Source organism: Macaca fascicularis, chromosome X, assembly GCF_037993035.2.
Source record: "Macaca fascicularis isolate 582-1 chromosome X, T2T-MFA8v1.1".
NCBI classification, from domain to species: Eukaryota; Metazoa; Chordata; class Mammalia; order Primates; family Cercopithecidae; genus Macaca; species Macaca fascicularis.
The window spans coordinates 95,371,291-95,382,857 of NC_088395.1; the positions used below are offsets into that span (position 1 = coordinate 95,371,291).

At 35.2% G+C, this 11,567-nt stretch overlaps 1 protein-coding gene across 2 annotated transcripts; it reads left to right on the forward strand.

Moving 5' to 3' along the window:
• Positions 1-3,088: 3,088 nt before the first annotated feature.
• On the forward strand, positions 3,089-11,123 carry CPXCR1 (CPX chromosome region candidate 1). 2 transcript variants are annotated; one of them, XM_045384313.2, is made up of 3 exons: positions 3,089-3,191; positions 4,849-4,954; positions 9,692-11,123. In XM_045384313.2, exon 3 carries the CDS (start codon positions 9,700-9,702, stop codon positions 10,663-10,665), a length of 966 nt encoding a protein of 321 aa, XP_045240248.2. In that variant the 5' UTR covers positions 3,089-3,191; positions 4,849-4,954; positions 9,692-9,699; the 3' UTR covers positions 10,666-11,123. The 2 variants fall into 2 exon arrangements, with proteins under 2 accessions (XP_045240248.2, XP_045240249.2); XM_045384314.2 differs by lacking the exons at positions 3,089-3,191; positions 4,849-4,954 and having other exon boundaries at positions 9,700-10,006; positions 10,067-10,665.
• Positions 11,124-11,567: the final 444 nt, after the last annotated feature.

Sequence of the window (11,567 nt, forward strand, 5' to 3'; positions counted from 1 at the left end):
GTTACTTTCAAATTACTTTTTACCATTGCTTCCAGAAACAACCTTAGCACATCTTGAAGAAATGATTTATAAGAGCTGATCATGATCCTGGTTGTGCCACTCTGAATCCAGTTTTGTTCAGAGACAAAGATATAAGACACCTAGAAATGGTTCTTGTCTGTAACCTTTTTTTTTTTTTCTAGAGAATTTCTGCTCTCACCCAGAGCTATATTGTTTTTGAATTCTATTTTTTGTAGGATATTGAAGTAGTTTGGGAGAGAGAAGCAAAGACATTTATCAAGGAAAAGGAGGAAGTCTTGCAGCCAATGTGTATCAAATGCTAAAAAGCCTGATTTGTTAGCACATAAAAAGTAAAGAGATTTGTTTAAGAAGTAGTATAAATTAATTCTTCAGATAAAAGTTGAAGGAAAACATCTATTCTCTTCACTCCATTTCTGTTCATAAACCATATATGGAGTTACCAAAATTTAGCTAAATTAATAAGTGACACAGAACTACTTGTATAATTATCATCAGCAAAAGACAATTATTGCCTCATCCTGTACCATACTCCACTGTTAGAAAATTCACGCAAAATACGTGACATGCCTAAGATAATGACAATTGCAAATAGTGCATTTTAATATTAGAAATATGCAGTAGTTAGCCACTACACAAATGTCTGGAAAATAAGAAATCAGAATAGTGTGGGATTATTCAAAAACGTAAAAGAAAAAATAAATTCAGCTCAGTAATGTAAAGAAAAAAATGTTACTATAGGCTCCCATCAACAATATTTTACATCTACAAATTTGTGGATATTATACATCCACAAATGCTTAATGTATATTATTCTCAACTCTCTTCTACTAACTTAGGAAATCCCCAGGGGTTGTTTCATTTCTGTTACTGAATGAGGCCCTTTTGGCTTCCACACACAAGATTTGTTCTTTCCTTTTCCTGGTATTGCTGGTATTGAGTTTGTGTTCCCCTAAGCTTTACTGTAGCAACCTGATTCTAATGCTATGGCTATTTCACCCAAATTAAGGTACATAGCGTAATGCCTTGTGGTGTGTGTGTGTGAAAGAGCAGCATTTGATTTTGGCTTTGTGTAAATTTGTCTTACCAGTTGTTAGACCTCCTTCATTTTTTTCTGGCTATCGATTAAGATATTGTTGTCCTCTCAGACCAACACTTTCGGTGGGTAACCATTTATTATTTTAAGTTATGATGTGTTTTGACAGTCAACTCAGTGAAGAAAGTTTGTGTCATAAACAAAAATTGATCACCTTTTCTGTATTATTTGGTTCTTAAGTTTCCAACATATATCTCTAAAAGAACTGGATTAAAACAAGGATAGTAGATAGATAGGTGGGTAGGTAGAGATAGATATAGATAGATAGATAGATAGGATAGATAGATAGATAGATAGGAGATAGAGATATAGATAGACTCTATTATATTCAAAATCACTGCTTAATTGCTTAGCCTAGGCTTAGGTGCTCTGGCTCTGTCTTTGATGTAAATGGTTTCTCATGAAGCTCTTTAGTTTTTTATAAAAATAAACTACTGGAAGAACTTCCTCACAAGATTTCTAGGAATATCATAACATATCTGAATCCTTAGAGATTATATTTTTAGCTCACATTCTATAGCCCTCACAACTAAATGTCGTAGCAGCAATAGACATGAGGAAAAAAGGAAGAAAATAAATATTAGATGCAAAAATACCTAATTAAATAAAATAAGGAAAGCGAATCAACAGTGTAATTTGCTTAGGCTCCTTTTATAGTATTTAGCATGTTCGTGCAAGCTCATACCTGAAAGAGAACGAATGTGCTCACCTGTCCTTATCTGAGGTTTGTCTTTTATTTCTTTATTCTATTACTTCTTTATTTCTGAACTAACAGTTCAATTTTGATGGCACAATTTGAGTCCCAGTCTCTCTCTAGGCCCAATATTGACCCTTTGGTTTAAGAATGTCTTATCACTCACTTTTGACAGCTCCTCCTGGATAGATTCCATCTGTGAAGATAAGAGACACTTACCTCTAATACCTGCTCTGAGTCTCATGGGGCTCACATGTACCAGGAAACCCTCTCATCTTGCCCCAAACCAACAGAAGGTGGAAATTAGAAGTGTGCTGGAGAAATTATGAAAATAAAAGTATGTTGAAAAGTGTCAAAAAAACCCCACATTATATTTGGTTATGTAATCAAATAATATATAGCTCCCTATTTTTTGATATTTGAAAGCTAAGAAAATAAAGGAAAATCAGTTCAGAAAACTAACAAAAGGAAGAACAGGAAAATGGTATAAAGTCTGTAAACCAACCTCATAAAATGGAGCAATCAATCATATATTATCATCATTTAGGGTTACCAGATTTAGCATATAAACATACAAAATACCCACTTAAATTTAAATTTCAGATTAACAACATTTTTATTAAAAATTTATGGGGGGCTAGGCATGGTGGCTCACACCTGCAATCCCAGCACTTTGGGAGGCCAAGGCAGGCGGATTACGAGGTTAGGAGTTGGAGACCAGCCTGACCAATGTGGTGAAACCCCATCTCTACTAAAAATGCAAAAATTAGCCATGCATGGTGGCGGGCACCTGTAGTCCCAGCTACTCGGGAGGCTGAGGCAGAACAATTGCTTGAACCTGGGAGGCGGAGGTTGCAGTGACCCAAGATCGCACCACTGCATTCCAGCCTGGGTGACAAAGAGAGACTCTGTCTCAACAACAACAACAAAAAGTATCCCTAAACATATTTTATCATATTTTGTACATATTTATACTAAAAAAGTATTGTTTATAAGAAATTCAAATTTTACTGGTATCTTGTATTACATCTGGCAATCCTGTCTTCACACTGTTTCAATATTGGGCACACTGCATATAGTTAGGATTTTGTGTGTGATAAGGCAAGAGTTATAAACTCATGGGTGTTGCCAGCCTTAACTCTTTGCCTGTCATCTAAAGAAGATTTCAAATTTGCCATGTCAGTTATTCCCTCCCCCTACAGTCTGAAGAGGGTTCTAGGTTGCTAGGTTTCCATGTTTTGTGGGCATTGTGATGCAGTCAAAAGGGCTGTGAAAGAGGGATAAGTGGAGAGGCAGAGGGCAGAAGAAAAGGGGTCAAGAAGGCAGGATCCCGTGAAGCACACCTTTCCTAAGGATTTTGACGAATGAGAATGAAGATAAACTGTGAGTTGATAGTGAAAGGGAAAGCATAAGGGATCTTAATAAGTACTTCTTAGCTTGTGTATCCATTTTAGAATATATTTAAGAAATATTTTTAAAGTTAGCTTTGGTTTCTTGATTTATCATTTGTTGATGTAGATACTATTCTGAGAGTTGTCCCTCTGGGTAAGGGATTTAAGATGTTCACATATGTTTGATATGAACATATACAGAAAAGTTCCTGGTTTCATTTGTCACAACATTTTGAGCGATGGAATCATTTTAAAGTGAAATTAACAAATTTGAAAGAAACAGAAGATAAGGTCCCTCAATTGAGGAAATTAGGGTATGGTGGAGATTTCTTGCCAGTCATGAGTGCATGGGAATCAGAAGGCATATGTTGGTTGAAGCTCTTCCATCTGAGGTGAAGTGAAGTTGTGTGTTGGAGGGGTTTGTCAGCAGGTAAAGATGGGACATTTACGTAAATAAGTTTGACTGAGCTTATGAGTCATTAATGTAATTTAGTGTAAAATATTTAAAGTTTTGTTGGAAGTAATACACGTCTTTCTCCAGAGCATGTGGACATTGGAGGATACAGTATAAATAGAATACAAATAAACTGCTTTCAATATAAAGAATAATCAAAACTGATTTAGAAAGATTCAAAACAGTCAGGTTCTTTTAAAACTCCATATATATCTTTTGAATTTCAACAGGTCATTATGTACAAATCTTAATCAGAAGAGAATATTTGAAAACACAACCCTGGTATTTAGAATAAAGTGTAATATTGTGCTTCCTCAGGGCCCTGATTATCAACTCAAAAGTCATTTATTTTAAGGATTTTAAACATTATAATTTTAAAAACTATCAGGCACATACATCTACATTTATCTTTGTGGAAAAATGATTTTGGTTTTCAGTATAATAAACAGTGAAATGTTCTCTCTGTGTGTGTGGGTGTGTGTGTATGTATGTACATACACTGAAGCATTTTGGTTTATTTTTAATATATATTAAAATTTATATTTAATGTATATATATTTTAATGTTTATATTTAATACATATATTTATAATGCTCTATGTAAATGAAGTATAGAACACCAAATACTTTAAAAATACCAGAAAACAGAAGAAAATAGCAGACTCGGTGGTAAGCACAGTCATTTGGCTGAGTTATTTAAAAAAAAAAATGATTAAATAAGAAAGACATATGACTCTTGGCTATTTCCAAACCTATGCCCAAACATTAAATAATAAAGATTGAGAGGTTTGACAGAATACATATAACCTTCTTGTGCAATTCCAGGGAGCGTTTATCTTTTAATGAGTAATAATAACCTTAAGTGTATAGCTTTGTGATGTAATTATATTTCAGAAGGCAATAAGCTTTTAGATATCACATACATTATGTTTGTTGAAAAACCAGTCTTAACATAGTTGAATGACATAAATATATGAGATAAATATATGAGTATATTCACAATGAACACTGAATATTTCTTATATACAATCCTATTCAGAATGTAGAAGGGAACAATGAATCTCATAGTTATCCTGAAATGTGGAAGTGAAAGATTCTACCAAACAGCAGAGCAGCATAGATGCTTTTCTTGGGGAAAGAAGGTGCAGGAGTTATTTTCTCCTTTCTTTTATAAAAATATCTTGATTTGTTTTCAGGGTGCATCTGACAAGCCTTAGATGACCGCCAGCAACTTCAGTTCTCACCAAATTTCTAAATTTCGGCCTTACCGAGAAGCAGCCAGTCATACTATCCTCAAATTTTGTGAGTTCAATTTACTTTAGAAAGCCTCTAAAATGTAGACTCTGTTTATTGTTTTACCTTGATGCTAACTACTGATGCTGAGATGTTTATGTAGAGAGATTTTCTAATTGCCAATATTAAAAACATAAAACTCAGCAAAGCTTAGCAAGGACCCAAAAATATGCCTGTGAAATGATCAGAGTGTGTGAGGACTCTGAAGAAGAAAGTAAAACAAAAATAGACTAGAGAATGGAGAAATGAGTGTTGAGAAAAACGTATATTTAAATGTTAGAGTTTTACAATGCACGTACAAAGTAATATAAGTAAAATAAAGATAAATAAAGCAGGATAAGAAAGTATCACATAGTAACAGAAGCAAAAGAATGACATACTTAAAAGCTGGGGGAAAATGAAATGTATACCACTCCATGACTCAGAAACAGCACAAGACAGACAAAGATACAAGATAAACTTTAATTGTGATCACTATTATTGGTGTATCAGAATGCTTGTGATTTTTGGACACTGATTTTGTATCCTGAGACATTGCTGAAGTTGCTTATCAGCTTAAGGAGATTTGGGGCTGAGACAATGGGGTTTTCTAAATATACAATCTTGTCATCTGCAAACAGAGGCAATTTGACTTCCTTTGTTCCTATTTGAATGCCCTTTCTTTCTTTCTCTTGCCTGATTGCCCTGGCCAGAACTTCCAGTGCTCTGTGGAATAGGAGTGGTGAGAGAGGGCATCCTTATCTCGTGCCAGTTTTCAAATGGAATGCTTTCAGTTTTTGCCCATTCAGTATTATATTGACTGTGGGTCTGTCATAAATAGCTCTTATTATTTTGAGATACGTTCCATCAATACCTAGTTTATTGAGAGTTTTTAGCATGAAGAGGTGTTGAATTTTGTCAAGGGCCTTTTCTGCATCTATTGAGACAATCCTGTGTTTTTTGTCATTGGTTCTGTTTATAGGATGAATTACCTTTATTGATTTGCGTATGTTGAACCAGCCTTGCATCCCAGGGATGAAGCCAACTTGATCATGGTGGATAAGCTTTTTGATGTGCTGCTGGATTTGGTTTGCCAGTATTTTATTGAGGATTTTTGCACCGATGTTCATCAGGGATACTGGCCTGAAATTCTGTTTTTCTGTTGTGTCTCTGCCAGGTTTTGGTATCAGGATGATGTTGGCCTCATAAAATGAGTTAGGGAGGAGTCCCTCTTTTTCTATTGTTTAGAATTGTTTCAGAAAGAATGGTACCAGTTCCTCTATGTACATCTGGTATAATTTGGCTGTGAATGTCTGGTCCTGGACTTTTTTTGGTTGATAGGCTATTAAGTACTGCCTCAATTTCAGAACTTGTTAATGGTCTGTTCAGGGATTCGACTTCTTCCTGGTTTAGATTTGGGAGGGTGTGTGTTTCCAGGAATGTATCCATTTCTTCTGGATCTTCTAGTTTATTTGTGTAGAGGTGTTTACAGTATTCTCTGATGGTAGTTTGTATTTCTGTGGGATCGGTTGTGATATTCCCTTTATCACTTTTTATTATAGCTATTGGATTCTTTTCCTTTTCTTCTGTATTAGTCTGGCTAGCAGTCTATCTATTTTGTTGATCTTTTCAAAAAGCCAGCTCCTGGATTCATTGATTTTTTGAAGGTTTTTTTGTGTCTCTATCTCCTTCAGTTCTGCTCTGATCTTAGCTATTTCTTGTCTTCTGCTAGCTTTTGAATTTGTTTGCTCTTGCTTCTCTAATTCTTTTAATTGTGAGGTTAGGGTGCCGATTTTAGATCTTTCCTGCTTTCTCTTGTGGGTATTTAGCGCTATAAACTTCCCTCTAAACACTGCTTTAGCTGTGTCCCAGAGATTCTGGTTTGTTGTTACTTTGTTCTCATTGGTTTCAAAGAACTTACTTATTTCTGCCTTAATTTCGTTATTTACCCAGTAGTCATTCAGGATCTGGTTGTTCAGTTTCCATGTAGTTGTGCAGTTTTGAGTGAGTTTCTTAATCTTGAGTTCTAATTTGATTGCACTGTGGTCTGAGAGACTGTTTGTTATGATTTCCATTCTTTTGCATTTGCTGAGGAGTGTTTTACTTCCAACTATATGTTCAATTTTAGAATAAGTGTGATGTGGTGCTGAGAAGAATGTATATTCTGTTGATTTGGGGTAGAGAGTTCTGTAGAGGTCTATTAGGTCTGCTTGATACAGAGCTGAGTTCAAGTCCTGAATATCCTTGTTAATTTTCTATTATTGACAGTAGGTCACTACCTTCAATAAAAATACATGGATGCAGCTGGAAACCATCATTCTTAGCAAACTATCACAAGAACAGAAAACCAAACACCGCATGTTCTCACTCATAGGTGGGAACTGAACAATGAGATCACTTGGACTCAGGAAGGGGAACATCACACACCGGGGCCTATCATGGGGAGGGGGGAGGAGGGAGGGGGGAGGGATTGCATTGGGAGTTATACCTGATGTAAATGACGAGTTGATGGGTGCAGCACACCAACATGGCACAAGTATACATATGTAACAAACCTGCACGTTATGCACATGTACCCTACAACTTAAAGTATGATAATAATAAATAAATTTTAAAAAAAATTAATGTATAGGACATTTACAAGCTCAACAGATTTCATATTTTTAATGCTGTTAGAATTGCTTTCATTTAAATTTCTGATTGTTTGCTCTTAGTTTATAGAAATACGATTTGTTCTGATAGTTGAATGGTGATTACAAGAGGCTGGTGGAGGCAGTTAGGTGGGGAAAGGGAACATGATCGAAGTTTCAGTAAGAGAGGAAGAATAATCTTTAGTGAGCTATTGCACAAAATGGTGAGTGTAATAACTAATAATGCATTGCATATTCCAGAATTTCTAAAAGAGTAGATTTTAAAATGTTTTCATAACAAAAAAATAAATAGGTGAGATGATGGATTTGTTAATTAGCTTGATTTAATCATTCCACAATGTAAACATCACATTATACCCTATAAATACATATATTGTCATTGTCGGTTAAAAATAAAACTGTAAAATGAAAAAAAAAAAAAGAAAAGTCATCACCCTTGAATTAATATTAAACTCTGAAAAAATAATTGAAGATTAAATTGAAGGGAATAGTGAGCATGAGATGCTAAAAGTTCAGGAGTATTGGAACAGAGAAAGCATATTGAGTGAATAGAGGAAAAAGTTGGTTAAGGGAGATAGAGTCAGATTGTAGAGGGTCTCTGAAGACTGCAATTATGAGATAAGGTTCCACGTAATTCTACATCTTTAAATCCTGCTAACTTATCCATATATTCTGCCTATGTTAGCTCATAAAAACTAGCCATGAAAAATAAAAACCACATTAGTCAATTTCTCAAACTCTACCAGATTTCTTTTCAGCCCACTTGCATTCGCCTTTCTCCACCATGGACTTCAGTTAGAATGTTCCCTGCCCATAATTCTGCTCTGAAGGAATCTGCCAAGTTGATTGTTCAAAGTCCTCTTGTAGAGCAGAATTGGAAGCACAGAGTTCGGAGTATTAGGGTACACTGAAAGCGTTTGCGCAGGTAAAAGACATAAAGAAAGTAAAAAGTACGAGGAGAGAGGGGTGACAGGAGAGTGGTGAGTGTAGTTTGCCATCAGTGAAATCTGCCACTATCAGTAGTAAAGCAAGCATGAGGTAAATTTCAGCTTGACTAGTGCTGAGGCATTGAGAATGAACAGAAATTGGTGAATTTGGAAGATATTTTAATAAATGAACTCAGAATTTGAATTTCACTCATCAGCTTCCTACTTTCTTATCTACCCTACTTTCCCTTTTCATGATACACAATTGTACTTCTTTGTACAGACATTACTTTTATTTTATTTATCTATTTTATTTATTTATTTATTTATTTAATTTATTTTGAGATGGAATCTTGCTCTGTCACCCAGGCAGTAGTGCAATGGCATGATCTCAGCTCACTGCAACCTCTGCCTCCTGGGTTCAAGCAATTCTCCCATCTCAGTCTCCTGAGTAGCTAGGACTACCAGGCGCCCACCATTATGCCCAGCTAATTTTTGTATTTTTATAGAGACAAGGTTTCACCAGGTTGGTCAGGCTGGTCTTGAAGTTTTGACCTCAGGTGATCCGCCCACCTCAGCCTCCCAAAGTGCTGGGATTACAGGCATGGGACACCGCGCTTGGCCTAGATGTTACTTTTAAAAAGGTAGGTTTTTAAGAAAAGTAAAAATTACAGGGGAAGAACGGCTTGTACCTTATACAAATTCAACCATATCATTTTCATTTTCACATAGGTCTTAATTCTCTTTTAAATATATACACTTATAATACCTTCCTCCTATTTCAGCCCCATTTTAAATTCTCAGGTAGGTAATTGAGATCCATCTTATTCAATGAAAATTATTTATAATTCACCATCTGAAAGGAAATAATCGGGCCTTCTATCCAGAACTAAATGTGTTCTAGTGCATAGGGTATATACCTAAAATAGCCAAATGAGAGGTTATGTTGTTCCAAGTTTATTCAAATTCCATAACTAAGTTATGAGAAAACATATTTAATAGGAGGCTTACATTTGCTCTCAGTTTTCACTTTATTCTGTGGGTTTGTGACTCTGATACAATATTTATAGTTGTGAGAAGGCACAGAAATAGCACATTCACAGGCTTTTTGCCATGACCAAAGAACTGACTTCTTATAAAATGGAACATACATACATGTAGTAAATCTTTGTCTTCTTTCTCATAAATAGAACCCAGGATGAGTTCTCCTACTAAAGAAGGAAGTGATACAGCTGGAAATGCTCACAAAAATTCTGAAAATGAGCCTTCTAATGACTGTACTACAGACATAGAGTCTCCATCTGCTGATCCCAATATGATCTATCAGGTAGAAACCAACTCAATAAACAGGGAGCCAGGCACAGCAACCTCCCAGGAAGATGCTGTTCCTCAAGCAGCAGCAAACACTGAGCTCGAAACAGAGATCCAAAAAGATCAACGAGAAGAAGATATAAAAGAAGAGCCTCTTCTCCTTCAGATCCCCATTCCTAGAAAACTGATCTCTCTTATGTCAGAATTAGGAAGAGGTAACTATCTGAGAATCCTCCTAGTGAAAATTGACCAAAACAAGCCCTTAAATGATAGATCAAAATCTCACTCAGAGAAAGCTGAGATGAAAGCAAACAATTGCCCCGTAAATCGCAAAATTCGTTTTCGACTTTCAACTTCATGGAGAGTCCCATTTATTAACAATCATGAGATAAGAAGTATGATTCTCCGTCTGCTATGTGAGAGATATTTCTCTCAGGCTGAAGAATGTCAGGATACTATGTGGGTAAAGCAAAATTATATAGCATGTCTTTACCGTCCAAATAGTTTCACCCATCACGAGAGAACCGTAATATTTAGAAGGCCTTTGAGGGTGCGCTACCACCGTCCCCTCACTGAGAGAATGACATCGGGAAAATTTTGCAAATCAACTGACATGAAAGGGAAATATAAATTCCGTGCTATTGTGAGATCTGTGCTCTTTGTGTCACATGTGCAACTTCAAAGTCTTTTTAATAGAAAAGGTTTTGTGGATATATTGAGATACAACCATACCAGGAAGGTTATGATCATAAGCACCAATAATGGTTGGAAATACTTTTGTCCCATCTGTGGAAGGCTTTTTAACACTTACTTCGAATTAAGACGTCATTCATGCCGCTCTCCTGGGAATTAAGTTAAATTGGGGGTAAATTCATTTTAAAATGTAACTTCTAAAATTCATAATTTGACTACTAAAGTAAGACAAAATTGCATGAACATAAATTTTAGTATTATTAGAGGGAGAGGCAGAAAGAAACACAAACTAATAGTAATTCTCAGCAAGAAATACCTATGGCGAGAGAGGAAACCTCTGTTTATACTTTGCTTTTACAAGTACATCATTGAAATATCAGACCCGTCATCTATACTGAGTCAGCAATTGAACCAAGTAAATGTTTTCACTGTCTTAACATCAATTTTGGTAGATATAACTATTGTTAACATAAAAGACTCCAAGTTAACAGGATCCTGACTAAGAGAGCAAAGATATGTTGGAGGGCCAAAGTTCTACCAGGTGTTTCCAGAGATTCTGCTAAATGTAATATCTGAAATGTTCTCCATATATTCAATAAAAACCAATTTGAAGAGACATAGAAAGTTGTATTGTATATTTGTAATTAGATAAAAATTCCTATGTCTGGAATAAAAAGATTCAACATACTATAAATACAGAATACCTGGGTCATTTTGATGATACAAAATAAAAACAAAACTCATAAAAAAGCATTTGATAGAAGTGAAATAATTTGAAGTAAAAGTGAACAAATATTAAATTGATACTGCATAACTGTAAATCTTTTTGCTTGTATAGCACATTCACCATTGCTCACAATCATCACCCAAATTTTACCTTCCCCTCCATACAACATGCACAAATGTATACACATATTTAAGATGTTCCTTATCTTGTTCTTGCAGCTCAAACATCTGTTTCTTTTATTTGATCTGCATACTCAAATATTAAAATTAGAATCTATAACTACACCTCATATTTTTACCATATCTTATATTTAATATGTAATGAATATAGGAATA